Raw genomic sequence first — 19,724 nt, forward strand, 5'->3', positions numbered from 1 at the left:
GCCTAATTGGTAGATGCTCACTTCTGCTGTGTATAAAGTGGAAATGCAGTATTCCTTGGTGCTGTGGAAAAGAGGTCTTGTTCTGCATGGGGGAAGAGAGGAGAGGAGGAAAGGGACCTGTTTTAATCATGTTTTCCTTGCATTAACCCATCCAGGAACAGTTTGGTGCTTGCACAACCAGCGCTGTCCCATCCCCAGGCTTTGGGCTCGCTGTTTGTGCCTGGCTCCCTGCCAGGCTGGCAGGATGTGGTGAGCCCCACGCTGCCTTTCTGCAGGCTCCAGGGCAGCCAGGCAGGAGCAGGGCAGGCTCCAGTTCCAGCCTGTCCTGGGCAATGTCAGGGACAATGGCACAGCCGCCACCCCAGGGTCCCCAGTGCTGCCCCTCCGTCCGCCCTCCCCGCGGCTCAGCCGATCCCTGGCGCTCTGGTCAGTCCCTCTTGCATCCCTCACCCACTGAATGTTAGACAAACAAATGTTAGACACAGTTGTGTTCCCCTCTCAACTTGATTGTACAGATTATAGTAAAATTTTCCACCCCTCATGGATCTTTTCCAAAATTTTATGACTAAAATGTTGTGGTTAAACTGTGTATGATCATGTGTTCCCATACCTTTCTACCACATTGCACAGTCCACAGTAAGACGCTTGCAAATCTTCTGTTGTTTGGCATTTTGAAGTGTTTGAGTAAAGGAAATATCATCATAAAAGTACACTAGTCTAAGAGTAAAGTTTTCTCTGTGTAGATGTTATGAATGGGGTTCCACATTTATAGACAAGCATTTCTTTAAATGGCAGTATTCAGAGTAGGATTATTTTTCAGAATCATAGGTTAATTAGAAAATGAGAAATTAATAGAAATTAATTTAAATTTCTGAATCAGTTTTTTTTAATGGTTTGCTGTATGCTTGGAGAGTGCTGATCTAGTTTAGGCAAAAAATAACCCAAATGAAACAAAATTTCTCTCAGTTTCGATGTATTACATTCAAATTGACATTTGTCTTTTAGCAAGATGCACTGGAGACTGCTTTTGAATTTTTATGTGTCTAAATTATGTAATTCCTGGGAGGGAGAGAGGGAAAAACTGATTTTTTAATTGATTTTTTTTTAATGCTTCTAAGCCACAAAATTTCAAATAAAATTTTAGTTGGATACTGATGTGAATTTTTTTGTAGAGCTTGAAATGGAATGAGAGAAATGAGTCTGCAGCTTTGCAGACTGGGGCTGGCTGAACTCCTTAGGAATGGCATCATTGGGCTGCCCATTTTTCATTTGTACTCCATGTTCCTGTACTTTTGTTGAAAAGGAAAGCAAATTACATAAAATCAGAGACTTTTTGAGAGTTTTTAAAAGAACAACATTTGGTATAAATAATTTAACATAAAATCTTTGAATATAGTACAGAACGTTTATTCAGGTCATCTTAAGAATTATCCTGGCAACATTTTTGTGAAGAAAAGGATTTTAGTCCAAGGGATTTTTTTATAATCTTCAAGGAGAATACAAAATTGTGGGTTAAGTGAGAAGCTAAATTAATAAAAAAATGTGAAGCTGGAAGTATTTTGTGTTAATGCACCAAAAGATATCATTTGAATGCTTTCCATAGTGAATTATATGTGTTTTGCATAGCACAGTAATAAAATGAAAGCAATTTGAGTGTGTACTTCCCTAGCTGAAATGGATTACCAAGTTTCAGTAACAGTTATGGCAGATACTCCATGGAAGAAAGCCTTTACTCCTTGAAATGCCTCCTGAGTAAATGACTGCTCAACTCCAGAGCCTGGAGCTGGGTGTAGGAGGGATTCCCAATTTCATGGATGAGAGCTTTCTCTGAAGATTGGAGGCAGAACTACTGAAATTCAAAACAGTTTATAATATTTTAATCATTATCATGAACCCCTCCCTTCCAAGAGAGAGACCCAATTCAAGGTTAATTATGTAACAGAAGCTTCATAATTTGAATTGTGCTCCTTGTTGTGTAGCAGCAGCTGTGAAGTCACAGGGAAGATACTCCACTCCATGAAAGGCTGATGGGGAAAATCTGTGGTGATGGGTGAAGAGTTGATTGCATTTTTGTGTCTTTCTCAGGCAAATTTTACACTTAGTGTCAGCTGGAATTAGTGGAATATTGGGAAACAGTGGCATAATTTGGTACTAACATTATCTGTGTTACTCAATGACAATATTACATTAGTGTTTATTTTAGAATTTGTGTAAATACCAGGGAATTGCATAAAGCTATTGGATGACGCAGGTAATTTAAAAAGCAAAATTAGTGGGGTTTTTTACATTTAACATGAGTTTTGATTTTTAACTTTAATTTCTGCACAACTGTGATTGTCCCAAGTAATTCTCATAATCAGCAGCATGCTTTTAGCCTCCTAGAAAGCTAGGAAGGCTTTCTGTAATATGTTAGCTGTCTACCCTGAAATATTTTCATTCTTGCACCTAGTTATTGTGCTTCCTTCTAAAACTTTCTGGTGTGCTTGGATTAAAATCACTTCTACTTTAAAATTCTTCACTCCTGAATTGCTGGCTTTAATTTAGGAAACTCCCATCGTGAAAGACTTCCTTTATTGTCTTGGCAAGGAGTTTTGTCTGCTTCCATTAATTTTCTTTTTGTATCTCTATCCTGCCAGTTCTGATACTATCTTAGTCTATGGAAATGTTTTTGTGACTGAAATAGTATTAAGTAACATTATTTTTAGTACTAAAATTATTTTATTTATCCATTCTCAGAATGCTAATCCCTGTAATATAAAAATACATTAAGTTGCCTGCTTAAAAGCAGCATGGCTGTTAGAGAATAAGCTGAACCACAAAGGAACACTTACTACATTTTCAAGTGTCTATATGAGCATTATTTACATTCCTGGAAAATCCTGGAGCCTTAATTGTGGACCAGAACTGCTGGTGTTGCTTTTGTACAAAAGAACAGAAAAATTAGGATACTTACCCTCAAGAGCTTACAACAAGTATTTGAAATAAGTGATAATACTTGAAGTGAGTTTGAAGTATTGGAAGGAAGCTGTGGAGTCATCATTATTGCTCATGATTCATGACAGTCATCATTATTCATAATAATCATTACTCTTGGTGATTCTGTGCACCAGTAGGTTAATTAGGGCTGGAGTTTTAATAGACATGACCTAAAAGCAGGGTTTTATTGACTTTTGAGAGAGAATAATGTGGTTTCTTGGCAGGTGCTTATGAATATGAGTGGGGTCATGGAAGAGCATTTTTAAGGCAATGGTCAAAGTTCTGTCAATATTTCCAAACACTCCTCCAGTCAAATTTTTATTACATCCATTAAAAGTTCTTTTTATAGAAATGTTATAGTCCAGTAAATTATTTTTGTAAAAGCAAACATACTTCTCATGTTAAAACAGGAATCTGAGGATTCTTGTTAGAAATTATGGAGTGTTTTTGCCTTACCCCTCACTAACTCAGGCACCCAAACGTCATCTCTGATCCTTAAGATTTTAACTTGTGCACTCTGCTTCTGATAGATGCATAATACATGCCTGTAGAATACATTTTATGTCTTTGCAGTAGAGAATAACTCACTTCCAAAATTATTTTTAGGTGAGAGAAAAAGATATTAAACAGGAATGTATAGTACAACAGGTTAGCATATTAATAGGGAAAAAGAAATTAAACAAGAAGATATAGTACAACAGGTTAGCATATTATTAGGGAAAAAGAAATTAAACAAGAAGATATAGTACAACAGGTTAGCATGTTAATAGGAGAGACTAACTGGAGAATGTTTTTAACATGTATCTTTACAAGGAATTTAGGAAATCAATTACTGTGGTAACGTTGCTCTGTTCAAGAAGCTGGCTTTTCCAGAATGATAACATAATGGAAAACATAATTTAGCAATCTGTAGTTCGTTTCCTTAGTGGTTTGTGGGAGGAAGTACTTGGTCAGGAAGAAAAAAAAGGAAATTTCCCCCAGTTAAAATGAGACATAATGATGAATTTTGTAGTAAATTTCGAGAAATCCTTCTGTTATATTGAATCACATCATTTGTAACTGATTTACATAACTCTGGTTTAAGAATTTTGAGTTCATTGTTGCCCATCTCTTTACGTTGTTACTTCTAGGGGGGATTACAGTGTTACAGAAATTCTGATTCACTTCGAATTTTCACCCTGAAAGAATTTCTGGTGGTTTAATTAAAATCTAGTAAAGCTTCTGAGCTTAATGTGAAGGAATGTAAATGAAGTAACTGAGTTCCCCCTGCATTTTCCATATGTGTAAGTTCAGCTTTGCCTCCTCATCACCACGTCCTTATCCCAGTAGAACGGAACTTTCTGCATGAAAACACAATTTCCTTCATTGAGTTCCATTTCATTGTGGCATTATTCTCTGTCATGACTTGAGCACCACTATTTTGTGTTTCCATGAGAGAACAAATGCTTACAGATGGTAAGGGAGAGAAACTGCTGATATATTTGTGTGTATTGCCTGCTGCTCTGTGAATGTCTCAGTTGCCATCCTAGATAGCTCATCAACAATTTAAACTGAGTGTGACCAAAGAATTGAAGTGTCACAAATGCTTTTCTTCCTTACACAGCCAAGTGATTTAAGCCCATAATCAGAGTTTTTATCTCCTACTCTTGTTTTCATCCATATCCCTGCATTTTTTTTTTCCATTTGCTGCTTCTGTACCCTTCATGATGGTACCTGCAGTTGGATTTCTTGGTAGGATGCTCTTCTTCACTTCTTCTGATTAATCACAGCTGTCTGAACTTGTGAATCCCCCATCAGCTCATTGTCATGAGTTCATAACACTGTGCCAGTGAGAATTCACAGGGCAGGTGTGTGGCTCTGCTCTTCCTCGTGCACTGCACGTGCCCAAACTTCACCGTACCATTTGGCAGAACTGTTCCTGACAATATCCTGCTCTGTAAGGCATTTCCATTCAGCACCTCCACAGTCATTTTCTTTGTTGGTCAAACTGGATTTTGTTTGGTCTCTCAAATGGCTTAGCTCAGAGTGCAAGTTCAGTTTTCTTGTTCTTACTTTCAGAATTCTTCATAGTGTTGTGTTTCCTGATTTTGCTCAACCTCTTTCTTTCACCTGATCATGTAGTATATATATCATTTATAGTGCCAAGATGAGATCTACTACTGTTAAAATTTTATGTATTTGCAATTTATATTCTGTACTGTACCCTTACATCTTTCAAATTTGCTCATCCTGTTCTTGAGGGCTACTTGAGGACTATTGTTTTAATAGTTTCTTCAGATAAGGAAATGTTGCATATTGAGAGAAATTCAGAAATAATTTGACCAGTGAAGATAGAGAAAGCTCCCATAGAAGAAGGAAAATAGTAATTAAAGAACTACTAGAATGAAGTGACAGAAGAACTTAAAGTAGTTACTTTACTACTCCCTTGGGCATTACTTAGATGCTCTATTTAGCTGGGCTTTAAGTTACATATCAGTTCATCAGTAATTCTAAGAGCCATTATTTGAATATGAATAAAACCCATAAACTTGTGAGATTTACAGGGTTTGTTTATTTCTGAGCACAGACCTGGATAACAGCTTTGTTGCTGTGGGTTGTTTTTGTGGGCAGAGCCAATGCCACCATTCCAGGGCACTCACAGGTGCGCACTCACTGCTGAACCACCTGATCCAAAGGGATTCAGTGACTTTTCAGGAGATTTTCAAAATATCCGTGTCAAAATAATTTGAAAAACTCTTCAGATGGATTCAACACTTCAACTGAGACTTTGTGAAATCTGTATCTTAACTAATGGATTTAACACACCAAAACTTCATTGTGATGTATAGAGAGAGAAAAATCAAACTATTTCTCATCCACTTTGTGGAGTTTAACCTTATTTAGAACGGTGAAGTTCTAGTATGAAAATGTCTTATCTTTTTTGTGGGATCTGAACATACATTGTTCTGGACGATTTTAGTTTCCTTTCTTTCTTTGTATAATAGAACTATTTAAATCTCTTTTTATCTCTTTGGAGAAAGAAGTATGTTATTATGTGTATTATTTAATGTTAGTGGGAACTTTGTATTAGCATATATCCATCTTGAAAAATCCATGTAGAAATCTGAGGTATTCTGCATGGCTTTAAGTAATGTCTAGTAAATTACACATGACCTTCAGGAATCTGGGATTAGAGATCATGAGTAATTAGATGTTTAAGTGACTTTTGCCAGAAAATGTATACAGTAAATAAAGCTCCATCCAGAATTACATCCCATTTTTGCAAAATTCTAGAATTCTATTGCCCTCTGCTGGTTTAGTGTACCTGGCTGTGATTTGGTAGCGCTGAATTATGAGTGAATTGACCTTCCTTTTATTTTTCATGCTGAAATAATAGTAGATAAACAATTTAATGGGCTACTTTACTACTCATTTTATTTTAAAATAGAAGTCAATCTTGAGTCTGGCTTGGTGGCAGGAGAGGGGGCAAATTGTTTTCTTTTTTGTTGCTGAGATTTTCAGGTTGGAGACGAAACTCATTTTAGTATTTCACCGTTTTTTTCTGAAGCAGTAAAATAGAAATCAACAGAAGCTTTGAAGCTCTTCCTTCATGCTTTTATGACATTTCCTCACATTTGTGTGCATAATAAGTGTGGATATAATTTTATACTTTAGACCAAATAGGAAAGCCATCCATTGAACTGAATTTTTTGACTGATGTTATCCATGCAGCACAGAGTTGAAAACATATTGATAAACAATTATGCTTGTTGGAGTATGTGTGTGTAATGGCTTTAAAGTGAGAGAGGGTAGAATTAGAATAGATAATAAGAATAAATTGTTAATTGAGATGTGAAGGAAGGTTGCCCAGAGAAGCTGTGACTGCTCCATCCCTGGAAGTGTTCCAGGCCAGGTTGGATGGGGCTCTGAGCCACCTGGGAGAGTGGAGGTGTCACTGCCCGTGGCAGGGCTGTTGGAACTGGATGATCTTCAAGGCAAGCCATCCTGTGGTTCTGTACTGCAGTGGGATCTGCAGGTGGGATGTAGATAAGGCTCTGTCCTGCTGGTCACTCAGTGAGGGCTGATCCTGGGGACAAATTTGAAGTTTTTTTGGCTTAGCAGGATCTGTGTGGGCACAGCATGGATGTGCCTGCAGGGCTGGCTGGTGGAACATGTTAACATGCAGAATTTGGTTTGCATCTCTTGGGCAGGGGTGGCTGCAGTAACTGGTACCTGCTGCTGGTGTGCAATAGGTGCTGACTGGATGTTTATCTAAGCAGGGACAGGGACAGGGAGCAGCTCTTTAAATTAGCAGTGCACAGTGTCCTGATGACCTCTAAGCCTGCAGATTCCAGGGATAAGTGTACCCAGTAGAGAAGGGAAGGAGCTTGGGCATGCAAGGGTGCTACAGTGGCTTCCTCAGAGGGGTCAGATGGTGACCACAGCCAGTGATTCCTCCAGGAGCTGAGGAGGAAGCTCCTCTTTGCCTTCAGCAGCACCCTCCTTCTCACTTGTTCTGCTGCATTTTCTCAGCTGATTATCCTAATCAATAATTCAGGCTGTCAGTTGGAGACAGAAAGACTTTATTTCTGTAGTAAGCTGGATTTCTCCAAAAAACGGTGCACTGTTGAGTTTGCCCCTTCATTTCCATAACTGAGACAAAAGAACAGTTAGGTACTTGGGGTTTTATTCTTTTTGATTTGAAAACCACTTTTCAACTTCACAATCAATAGCTGGATGCTCTGCTTTGCTATAATAAACTTCCTTCTTTCAGCTTTTGTGGTGTAAAGGGCAGTAACTGCTGAGTGACCAGCACAACACATGCTTTTCTTTATCTGAAACAAGCAATCTAGATAATTTAATGTTGCAGAGACATTCTTTGAGGGCCTGGACCCCACAGCAAGTTTGGGAGTCTTGGAACTGGTGCATGTTTCTTTCTGAGTTGCAAATATCATTTTCACAATCAGGAGTATCCAGTGTAGGGAAACAGGAAAAAAATTCTAGGCAGGTGTTACCCAGTACCTCTCATTAAGGTGGAAATAATGGCAAGATAATTCCTGAATTCAGGAAGTTGCCTGTATTGTCTTACATAGCAAGTCCCAAACCTACCTTGTGTTCTCACAAACTCTAGTATGTAATTCATTATTTTGATAGGGGTAAGGTCTGTTTCATACAGAATTTGGGAAGGGAGCATTAGGGGGTTTTAAGTTTCATTAATCTGTTTAAATGACTCAGTGTCCTTTGCAGAAGTTGACTGATTTTCTGCTGGTTGTTACAATTTACACCTCAATACTCTTTCTGTCATATTGACAGCTTTAGAATAAGGACTTCATCAGTTCAGAACTATTTTTATTATTTTCTTCTGGGGTCTCTTTTAAGCTCTCAGTCCCTAAATCTTCCCTTACAAGTAGGAAATTCTTTTGCTGCCTCCTGCATTCATCCTGTCTGGCAGGAGTGAGTTACCGGGACAGAGGGAGAGCACAAATATCAATGTTGTTTAGCTGCCCTGTGGAGAGCTAGGTGAAGATATGTTTTATATATGTAGTATTTCATGATGGAAAACCCCAAACTACTGTTCTACTTCAACTGGAGAAATTCTGAGCAAATTCTTTGGAGTGCAGCAGTAAACATTGGGGCCCTTTTGATGTTTTAGGTGTTTCCATTCTAGGGAAATGGGCTGACTAAGCACTCTCAGCATAGAAAATATAGACACCGCAAACTTCATGGAATGCTTATGTTTGTACCAAGAGTATTTTTAGTCCATGGGTTTAGGCTGCACAGGAACAACATTGTGCTTCTTGAGGTTGGTATTGTTACTGCTTTTTTTACAAACAAACTAACCCAAACAAGCAGAGAATTCAAAGTGATTTTGCCCAAAATAACTGGCAGAGCCTGGAACTGCAAGTCCTGATTTTGATTCTGTGCTCTGGCCACTATCAAGTTTTGCCATTTGTTTCAACACATGCAGGTGATGAGAAGGATAATATTTATGATCACTGAGCTTTTTTTGATGTGTTTTTTTTCATGCTTTTGTAAACAAACTTTTTTTATTTGGTCTAGGAGTTATTGTCAGTGTTGATTTATGTTATTATATGTGAACATAAATCTCCATTGTTTAAAAATTATGTTTTGTACATGACTGTTCATGGTTTTAAATTATGAGCACAGGAAGAGCTTCTAAAAGCTCCTCAGCTTTCCTGTCATATTTGTCCCCATGTGAAAATCATTTATCTCATTTTTATTTCTTTAGACCCTATTTTAGGAGTTTAAACTTCCTTTTGAGTTTGTGTCAAAGATCACCCCTTTTCTACCCAGTTTACCCAATTAGCTGATGTGGGTTGAGTCATCAAAGGCAACTGAAGATGTTGATAGCCAGCTCACTCCTTTGTGTGCATTTACTGCACAAATTGACATGAGTTAACCCTACCAACTAGCTAGGCTTGAGCAGACTTTTCATTTCCTTTCTCCTTTTGTTTTTCTTTCCCCTTTTTCTTCTCTTTCTTTTCCCCTTTTACCTTCCCCCTCTTCTTGACATTCATACTCCCTTTTTGCAGACCTGTTGTAACTGGGAATTCAGTCCCAGTGAAAAAACAAATAATAAATCAAAGTAAAAGTCATGACATGGCTTTAGCACTAACCTTTGCTTTCAAGCTATGTTGTCCATGTTTTTATTCCATGATTTACCCATCATCCCTATTCCTCTGTAACACAGGTTTTGTACATCTGGATTTTGAGGTAGGTCAATGATTGTGCCAGATCAGTTTGTGGCCCCTGTGGTGTTTTTTGTATGATTAGGTTTTTTCATTGGAATGTCCAGCAGTCCCTACAAAGAGGAGTAGGACACTGTTTGTGCTGATCTGTTCTGGGATTTAGCAGCTGGATCAGGCTTGGGAGATCAGTTATCATTTCCTGTGATCTGCCATAAGCTGCACCACAACTGAAACTTAGGCATGTGGTAAACAAACCAGATATCTGCTCTCTCAGTCTGCACTGAATAAACAAAGTCACATTGAACATTATTTGAGTAGGTGTAGATTTCTTAACAGGTTACCAAGAAATTTTGATTAAATTGTTTATGATCAAATTAAAATGATACTGCTCACTTTTAGATGGCTAAGCACAAGAAGGCACTTCAGTGGGGTAAATTCTATTAGCATGCCACATAGCCTTTCCTCAGATATAGAATTTTCCAGAACCTTTGATAGGGAATAAGTGCATGGCACATGATCAGGACTTTCAGTTCATGCTGTGCTTGGAGGAGCCTAGTGAGGAAAACACAGTTTGAAGAATTGCAAAACCGGAAATCTGTAAACCAGACTGCAAAATTTTTGGTTGTAATTTCCTGCCCTTCCATTTGAATGCCCAAGTGCCAGCCAGGGAAATATTGTAAGTACTGGCTGTTCTGTACAATTCCACAGTTACAAATATTAAATGGAGTAGTATTCATGCTCTCCAGGAAAGTGGTTCACAACATAATCACTACAATAAAATCTAAGTTCTAGATATTGTATGTTTCAGATAATGGGTAGTATTGTGAGTGAAAGTCATTAAATGAGGCACCCAGTAATGTACTTTATTCTTCAGGTCTGCTGCAGAAATAATCATAAGCACAAATTCAGATTACCTGCTTCTTTGCTACATGCAGTATACAAGACATTGTTTTGTAGCCTTAGTTTTTTAAAAAGTAAGAATATGATAAAAGATTTAATTATTTGGGTCATTGAAATAAATTTCCTTTCTTTGTATGTTGTTATCAAGAATATTAAACAACTCCCTGGGAGACTAGTGCAACCTAAATAAATAGATGTACTTGAAAAAAATGGTTCATTCATAATGACTAATGCTGTAACAATTCTGGGTTTGTTTGAGACTGTACAGTGATCCAGATCCTTGTGACTTCAAAGAACATACTCAAATTAGCACTCTTTCAGGAACTGGATTTGGGTCATTCAGTTCAGTAAATAACACCGAAGATAAAGATTTATCTCATCTTCTGCTGTTGCAACAAATGCAGATTATAGGAAGGACTCAGCTGACACTCAATTTAAATTTCATTGCTACAGCTCTAAATAAAATGAGACATCATTTTCATCTGTTTGAATACTGATTTCTGTGTTGTACAACTAGGTTATTAAAAATACTGTGGTTTGTTGGCAAGGAAGATGTTTTATATTACAAAGGTGTTCTGTACTGTTATCACAAAGTTCTTACCTCAGTTCTCATTTTTCTATTCTGAATCAAGAAGACCATGCCTGGCACTGGCATTAGACTTGTATACAACCTTCCTGTGTGATAATTTCTGGAATGGCACTAAAGTTGAGATAATTTCTCTAGGCCATATTGCAGTACAAAAGTTGATATATTTCATATTTCAGTCTGTACTACTAATCATCTATGTACACATATGTGTGGGTCAGTTCTGAAGTCATAGCCTTTAAAAAAATTGAATAATAGGACTGATTTGTCAACTTTGCACATTTTTTGCTTTCAGAAATTAGCACCTGGGGTTAGTCAGTTTGCTTACACCTGTGTACAAGATCATCCTATCTGGACTAACCAGCAGTTCTGGGAAACAACCTTCTATAGCAACGTGCAGAATCAAGTGCGCTCCCTCTACCTTACAGCCAAAGATGACAACCATGCAGTGCAGTTGAAACAAAAGGTAGGAGACTCTATTAAAATATTAAAGTAATATTTTTATTCACATATTAATTGTCTCCTCGGTTACAGAGAGTTAAGTTACGGTTTTTCCAATTTTACATGTTTTTCTTTCATTTTCTCCTGCATTACACAGTATACAATAACATGAGAAATAATAGAAATTTACATTTATCTGCAAAGCCTTATAATTTGATGTTAGCTCAGCTTAGTGTGGAAAAAGCATTTGCAAGATACCTAGTCATTCATTAATGTAACATCAGGCTTTAGGTCACTAATATCCGCTGCCAGATTCCTTTATTCTGCTTTGACTGTGTGCCATCTACCTACTTGTTTTAAGCTAATGCTAGAATTGGACTCCAACATATAAAAACATGAATGTTCAGCTGGTCTGGAAGCTATTTATATAAAAGCTTCCCTCACCTGAACATCCTAGGAATTTGGAGAATATTGCCAACATCTAGGCATGAGCTGCGTGTTATTTCTCCATCTGATTTATGCTTGTTCTTATTTGAGCTAAGTGGATAAGCTGAGGAGAGCAGCTGTGTTAAAATCAGTTAAAATCAATAAACCACTCTGAAGAAACATGGAAGATTGGATGGCATAAAAAACACCTTAAAAGCAATGATGTTATTTAGATCTGCCCACTTTGTGCTACTGGTGCATTTCAGTAAACTGCTCTCAAACCTCAGTTCCCATAACCATAACTCTCCTTAAAATCTGTTGAGGGTAGTTATTTGCTTTCTTTTTAAATTAATATATAATTTAAATAATTGAAGAAGTTTAATTAGGAATGTTATAAGTAAAGCTTTGGCGAAGCATTGTTTTTTTATTTTGTTGTAGCTTTATCTTTTCTTCTATGTGTTTATATTTCTTTCTCTGTGTCTTCTAGGAGAAACCTCCTGCAGACCAGGAGAAGACAGCAATGGACCTGGCTGCTGAGCAGCTGAGGTTATGGCCAACCCTTAATAAACAGACACAGCAGGAGCTGGTCCAGAATGAAGAAAGCACAGTTTTCAGCCAGGCCATTCATTTTGCCAACCTCATGGTCTACCTGCTGGTGCCCCTGGATACAAGTAAGAACAAGCTGCTGAGGACATCAGCCACTGGGGACTGGGAGAGTGGCAGCAACAGCATTGTCACAAACAGGTGGGTGCCCAAGGCCAGGGCTCATCCAGCAGGTTGGGCCACAGCTTGCACAATGGCTGTACTCTAAATATCAGATTGTTTCAGCGTCTTCACTTCCTTTCAAGTTCAGTAGTTGAGTAGAAGTCTAATATGATTCCTCTCAAATAACAGAGTTTTGTCTGGAGTGATTCCATGTAAAGGAACATTGTATTGTCCCAGTAAGAATTTTTAATCTACTAATGCAGATGTTGAAGACAAACATGGGGTTTGGTGAGAAAGAAAACAGCAGCCCCAAACCCACTCTGTTAGTTTTTATATAACTTGAAAAACCACTGTGTGAACCTAAAATCAAGACAGCATTTGTATAGCATCTATAAAATCATCATTTCTGTGCAACAGCTGCAAAGGAGGAAAGGCACTGATGTCACAAAAAGCAAGAGGACTAAACCACAATGGCAAAGGTTAAATTACTAAGGAAGCAGTAGGAGTATAACACCAGTTCCATTCATTCCCTAGCATGCAAATCCAGGACATTTCATAACCAGCCTTCCTCCCTCTCTGTTTATTGTCTTCATTATCACCTCTCTGTACAAATTCTCACTTGATAAAATTATAGAACACTATGTGAGTACATTGGCATCAAGTAAAAGACTATCAGGATGAAGCTCCCCATGGAGTTATTATTTTCTGCTGACTACACACCTCTAATCTCAGGCATTAGGATGTGCTCAGTAGACTGCTTGTGGTGTATGTTGCAATCTATGAATTTGGCCCCAAATATTATTATGGGAGGCATTTTTAGCCATTCAAAGTACATCTCCCACTGACTTGCTTGCTTATCTAATGCACAAAAATTTTCCTTATGATCTTTTTAGCTTTTGATTGCTTTGCTCTGTAAACTAAATATACAATTAATGATCTTCTCTATATAACTGGATATTTGCTTACCATGGATTGCAAATGCTTTACTTGACTTTATGAAGGGAAGACACAGAGCTCACTTCCAAAAAACTGTTTTTTCTCTTCTGGGCCTATCTGTGCTGAACTCATGGAGAGAAAATTGTCCAGTGTCATCATTCATGAAGTTTTGGCAATGAAAGTACAATGTAATTGTGGTACCACCATATGCTTTCTGCAAGGTTTGTGAATTGTAATTAGGAAAAACTCACACAGATTGTCAGTGTCTGTTCAAGTGTCACATGTGCTGAATTGTTCACACTTGTTACTGCTTTTATTTGTGCCCTTAGCATTGCAGGCAGTGTTGCAGAGAGTTATGACACTGAGAGTGGGTTTGAGGACTCAGAGAACAATGATGTTGCAAACGCTGTCGTGCGCTTCATCACCAGATTTATTGACAAGGTCTGCACAGAAAGTGGGGTCACACAGGATCACATCAAGGGTCTGCACTGCATGATACCAGGTAGGAATTGTCAAAGAGGTGCTTTATAGTCTTTTTTCTTTTCCTGATCAAACAAATGCACTTTCTAATTTGAGTTACCTTCAGATAAGTTAGAGTGTTAGATTTCTTTTCCAGGCTGTAATTGCTGTTGAATGTCAGATAATTATTTCCTTGATGTCAAAATTTGAGAATTTCAGAATTATCAGAGTTTTGATTTCAGGGCAGCTTTCTCTTTCCCATTGTGTGAGACTTCATTAATGGTGTTCCTGCTTTTCAGGCATTGTAGCAATGCACATAGAGACTCTGGAGGCTGTCCATCGTGAGAGTAGGAGGCTTCCACCAATACAGAAGGCAAGTGTTATGAAACATATTTGTATTCTTTACAAGTAGTAGAATCATTAAATCTTGTCATCTTTTTTTTCCTCACGTAATGTTATGAGGAAATATCAAAACATTAAAAGAAAATTTCCACTAGTGATAAATAAAGTGCTTGGCTTTGGTCTCATGAAATATGAAACTAGTAGAGCCAGACTTCTGATCATAAACAAGCTGTTGCATGCCCACTGCTTTTTGTGACCCATTTCTCTTCCTTGAGTCCAAACTCCATCTTCCTTCTTTGGACTAAGTGTCATAACAATTTTGTTTTTAGGCTTTTAAAGCCAAATATTATTGCTAGCCTGAGGTATAACACTGATTTATACTTACACTTCCATTTATTTGCATCAGCCCAAAATTCTACGGCCAACTTTACTGCCCGGAGAAGAATTTGTTTGTGAAGGTCTCCGTGTGCTGCTGGATCCTGATGGCAGAGAGGAAGCCACAGGAGGACTGCTTGGAGGGCCTCATATCCTCCCTGCTGAAGGAGCTTTGTTCCTTACCACTTACAGAATTATTTTTAAAGGCACTCCTCATGATCAACTGGGTAAGAAAATCCAAACAGTGGTAATTGTGGTCCTTCAGATAGGCAGGATTTTGAGCTGGCCTGTCCACCTATTCAAGCATCAACATCATTAAACAGTTTTTTTCAGACTCTGGAAGCAAGTGAAAGGAAAAATATTCATGAGTTGGTATTCTACCTAAAATTATTGCTTGGAAATAACAGTATTTTCTTAATATGTCAGCTCTTCTGAATGATATTTTTTCATAGTTTAACAGTTCCTATTTCTAATCAGATTGTCAGTCAGAAGTATTAAAGTGGAAAGTTCATGGTCATATATAAAGGTATCAAGTACATAATTTCTGTTTATAAGTTGTGTATTGCATTATGAAGTCTGAATAAACTTGAAATTGTTTCTTTACTCCCTGCCAACCTCGGTTTTGGTGGTGCATTTCCATTATGTAGAAAAACTCAGAAGGAAGGAGAATATTTTTCTAATCATCACAGCTGAAATAGAGTAGAAATTCAGATTACAAATGGCGCTTTAGGAATTTGCCAACTTTTTGGGTATTTTGCCTGAAATTAGTCCTGTACCATCATGTTCATGTTGCTTTGTACTCATTCACCCTTGTTTATTCCAGTGACAGTGTGAGCAGAGGTTGTGTGGTCTGACAAGTGTCTGTGTTGTATCCTCAGTTGGGGAGCAGACCGTGATCCGGAGCTTTCCCATCGCCTCCATGACCAAGGAGAAGAAGATCAGCATCCAGAACCAGCTGCAGCAGAGCATGCAGGAAGGGCTGCAGATCAGTTCAGCCACTTTTCAGGTAAAAGGAAGTTTTGTGAAAATTTATGTGGCTGCAGGCAGCTCAGAATATTTATGAGCGGCGCTTTGCCCTGGTATTTGTGAGGTCAATAGACAAGGCAGAACTCATAGAAACCCTGGCATTTCTTGGCCTCTTGGTATTTACAGAGGGTTACTATTTTCACATTGGATTTCTTTCACTGCTTTCCTTACCTATTTTGGAACCAGAAAAGGGCTGGTTTTGGTCCAGAATCCCTGCATGTAAGTAGAGGCCTAGGGAGAACCTGCTTCCTCTGTCCTCCAGCTACATGGAATCAATATGGAAAAGCTCTGAGTGTTGCTTTCTCCTCAAGGTTTTTCACTTCACCAGCTTTCATTAAGATCCATGGCAGGAAGTCCTGGAATGTTGCACAGGGAAGCTGCACTTTCAGGAATCTTTAGGGTAGAACCAATGAGCCTTTATCTGACAGGCACAGATCCTGGAATTTTCTGTAGGATCCCCATCAGTGTGTTCTGCAGAAGTGTGTATTGCAATTGATAGAAATGAACTGGTAAGAATTGATAGGGATGAACTGATAAAAATTAGGAATCCTGCAGTCTTTCCTGAGTTTTCCTTCTCGGTTTTGATCTTAACTGTGGTCAAACCCTGAGAGATCAGAAGCTGCCAGCAAGGAATTCTGTATCATGGACTGAAAGTAGACTGCAGTGCTGAAGATATGAAATATTTTGCTGGGTTGAGTGACTGCAGAAGCGTATTTTCATTGAGAAAATAACTCCAACATTTGAAACCATAACAAAACAGCATTTTACTAATTCCTTACAATAATGAGCATCATTTAGCTAATCATCCTTCAGTATCCTCTTCAAAAACACAAAATTAGGAATGCCAATGAGTAAAACAAGCAAAAAAAAAAGCTTTTCTTGTGGACTTTTGAGAGGACTTTTATTTTCCAGAAATCTTTTTACCAGAATACTTAGCATGCTTCAATGATGTGATAAATACAGACACATCTCAGTGTTTTCAGAGCTGGACTCGGGTCAAACATCATCTTTGCTTTTGTTTAGCATAGTTTTGTATTAGGTTATGTGAACAAAAACAAGCCACAAACAGTTTATTCCCTGTCCCCCATGTAACAGCCAGGGTTCAACACAGGGGATGAAATAGCCCCTCCCCTTTGTTTATTAATTATGATTTTCAGATGGGTTTGTGTGCAGCTATGCTGTTTGGTATCTTTAAAACTTCAGATCTGTGTAACCCCGAAAGACTGAAGGGCTCCTTTCAAGGAGGTCCTAGAACAACAGAGCCATTAGTCATTTGGAAAGTATTTACAAAACAAGTGAAATTGGAAAAGCAAGGATGAAATCCACCTCCTAGATGGCAAGCAAAGGAATTTAAAAGGTGTCTAGGTATGTGCTCAGAAACAGAGCTCTAGGATATTTCTTTGTTTGTTTTCTCCACATTCTTAGAGTTCTTCTGGGCCTTTTTATGGATTCCGTATTTTCTGTCTCTTATTTGTTTTCCCCGAATTGTTGACTTGCTTTCAGCAGAGGATGATTGGATGAGATTTCCCCCCCCCCCGAACCTTTCAAAAAAGCATTTTTAGTCAAGTGGATGGATCGGTGTTGAATAGCACAAGGTTATTTCCTTTTTAAGGAGCAGGTTTCACTATCACCTTTTTTTACTAGCAATTTTCTATACTTTGCAAGGTGAGGCCAAAATTGGAACATCTTAGTAATAGAAATATAATGGTTGTGACATATGGATGCTGAAATTGCTGGCTTGCTGAGTCTTTGAAGTCCATTACCAGCCTCAGTTCCCAGTGTAGGGGCAGAGCTGGCAGGCTGTTTCCCAGCTAAGCTGTCCCATGTGACCAGAATTTGAACTGCTGTAGGTGTCTTAGTGCCAGCACTACAACTTGGATTTACCAAAATATTTTGTATTTGATCTTATGAGAATTCCAGATGCTGCCTAGTGAAGATACCTTAGTATTAGGACATAAATTTAAAAAAGGAAATAAAAAATTCTTAAAATGTGTAATAGCCGTCAAAATAAATGAGACATATGCACATGTATTTGTATTTTCTGAAGGGCATAATACTGTGAAAGTATGGGATTTTTGCTACTATATTTTAGAATCTTTCAATTTCTGAAATTCTCAGATTGTTTTCCAGTTTCTAACAGGTCATGTCTTTAATACACAGTTAATTAAAGTAGCATTTGATGAAGAAGTCAGTCCTGAAGTGGTGGAAATATTTAAGAAACAGCTGATGAAGTTCCGTTACCCTCAGTCCATCTTCAGCACTTTTGCCTTTGCAGCTGGGCAAACAGCACCACAGATAATTCTTCCCAAACAGAAAGAAAAGAACACTTCATTCCGGTACAACCTTTCTTCCTTTCCTTTCTTTTCCTACTGATGTTCTTGTCTTGTGTTATCCAAATGCACTGAACAACAATGCACGAGTGGAGATCATGTCAAAATAAGTGATTGCTGTATTGCATCTTTTGTATTTCCAGAGTAAAAATAGATTAGTAGGGTACAGATATTTATTTGGGATAGGAATTATATTCTTGATCTAAACTTCTGGCTGCAGTAGATTTGGATGAGCACCTTATTACATTTTGAAACACACAAAATAGAAGTAGCATCTTGAGCTCTGCAACCTCAACATGGAAAGAAGATTAATTGTGTATTACTTTATAATTAGTAGCCTAGCCACTTAAAGCTTGATGAGAATTAGGATTGGTTTTACCCTATGCATTTGCTCTACTGGTTTTTAATTTAGAGTTTGAGCTTTGGGTCTTCTTTCGAATTTTATGTTCCACGTTAATTTTATTGCACCAGCTGCATCATTGGTCTATTCCAGAGTGGTGGCTCCTGTGATTCTCTGTTAATTAGTGCATTGTTGACACAGGAAATAGAATCCCAAGCTAGTCATGAAATCCTAAAACTTAAAGGTAATTTCTATCTTTCCTGCCTTTACTTTGGCAACTTTCTGGATTTATCACATTACTAGCAAAATAAAAAAACCTAAAGAAAGATGACCTCTTTAATGATGATATTCATTACCAGTAGAAAAAAAGGACACAAATCTATCTTAAAGTAATACAAATTTTGTTTAAAAATTAACATAGGAAGCAATTTTTCTGAGGTTTATAGTTGTTGTATTAAGTGAAAGACGATTAAATCCATTTTATTTGCGTTCTTTCTAGAAATCTGTAAATGCTATCAGGCAGAATCAAATGAGTGTTTCCAAATGCTTTTGTTGTTTTGGATTTACAGTACCTTCTCGAAAAGCATTGTGAAGGGAGCAAAACGTGCTGGGAAGATGACAATTGGGCGCCAGTACTTGCTGAAGAAGAAAACAGGAACCATAGTGGAGGAGAGAGGGAATCGGCCTGGCTGGAATGAAGAGGATGATATCTCTGGTAAGAGTGAGACTTCTCTGTCCATGTTGGTTAATAAATCTGTCCTGTTGTGCTTCCATTCTCATACTGAGTGAGAAATGCCTTCAACAAGAAATTGAAGGGTTTTCCTAGACAGGAAAGAGAAGGGTTTCAAATCTGTGCATTTAGTGAGTGTTTTCTTTTGCAATGAGAAGAGGAAGTTGACTTAATTCAGTGATACAGAAAAGTACTAGATTGTTTTTTAATTATCAAACTATTTAGATATGATATCTTTTAGATCATTTTTACATCATGTTAATGGAAATGAAACAGCACAGAAGCATGCTGCAGCTTCCATTTATCTCTAGACATCTGTCACCTGCAGCTAGTCTGTGATGAGGAAGCAGTAACTGGTGAGGTACAAGAGTGAGTAAATTCAAGACTTTTGTGGATGTGGAACTGACAAATGATTTCTGAAAGCCGCAGAATTCGTTACTACTGAAAATACCACTTCCCATAT

General features: G+C 37.9%; 1 protein-coding gene across 1 annotated transcript in view; it reads left to right on the forward strand.

Annotated features, from left to right (window-relative positions):
* SBF2 (SET binding factor 2) overlaps nucleotides 1-19,724 on the forward strand; it is a 230,828-nt gene that overhangs the window by 169,511 nt on the left and 41,593 nt on the right. Inside the window, exons 18-25 of the mRNA XM_058806404.1 lie at nucleotides 11,447-11,617; nucleotides 12,506-12,762; nucleotides 13,989-14,161; nucleotides 14,418-14,491; nucleotides 14,867-15,062; nucleotides 15,714-15,841; nucleotides 18,022-18,197; nucleotides 19,101-19,246. Of these exons, the coding sequence (XP_058662387.1) occupies nucleotides 11,447-11,617; nucleotides 12,506-12,762; nucleotides 13,989-14,161; nucleotides 14,418-14,491; nucleotides 14,867-15,062; nucleotides 15,714-15,841; nucleotides 18,022-18,197; nucleotides 19,101-19,246 (1,321 nt within the window). The remainder of the gene's footprint in view (nucleotides 1-11,446; nucleotides 11,618-12,505; nucleotides 12,763-13,988; nucleotides 14,162-14,417; nucleotides 14,492-14,866; nucleotides 15,063-15,713; nucleotides 15,842-18,021; nucleotides 18,198-19,100; nucleotides 19,247-19,724) is intronic.

This window comes from Ammospiza caudacuta, chromosome 6 (genome assembly GCF_027887145.1).
Source record: "Ammospiza caudacuta isolate bAmmCau1 chromosome 6, bAmmCau1.pri, whole genome shotgun sequence".
Lineage (NCBI taxonomy): Eukaryota > Metazoa > Chordata > Aves > Passeriformes > Passerellidae > Ammospiza > Ammospiza caudacuta.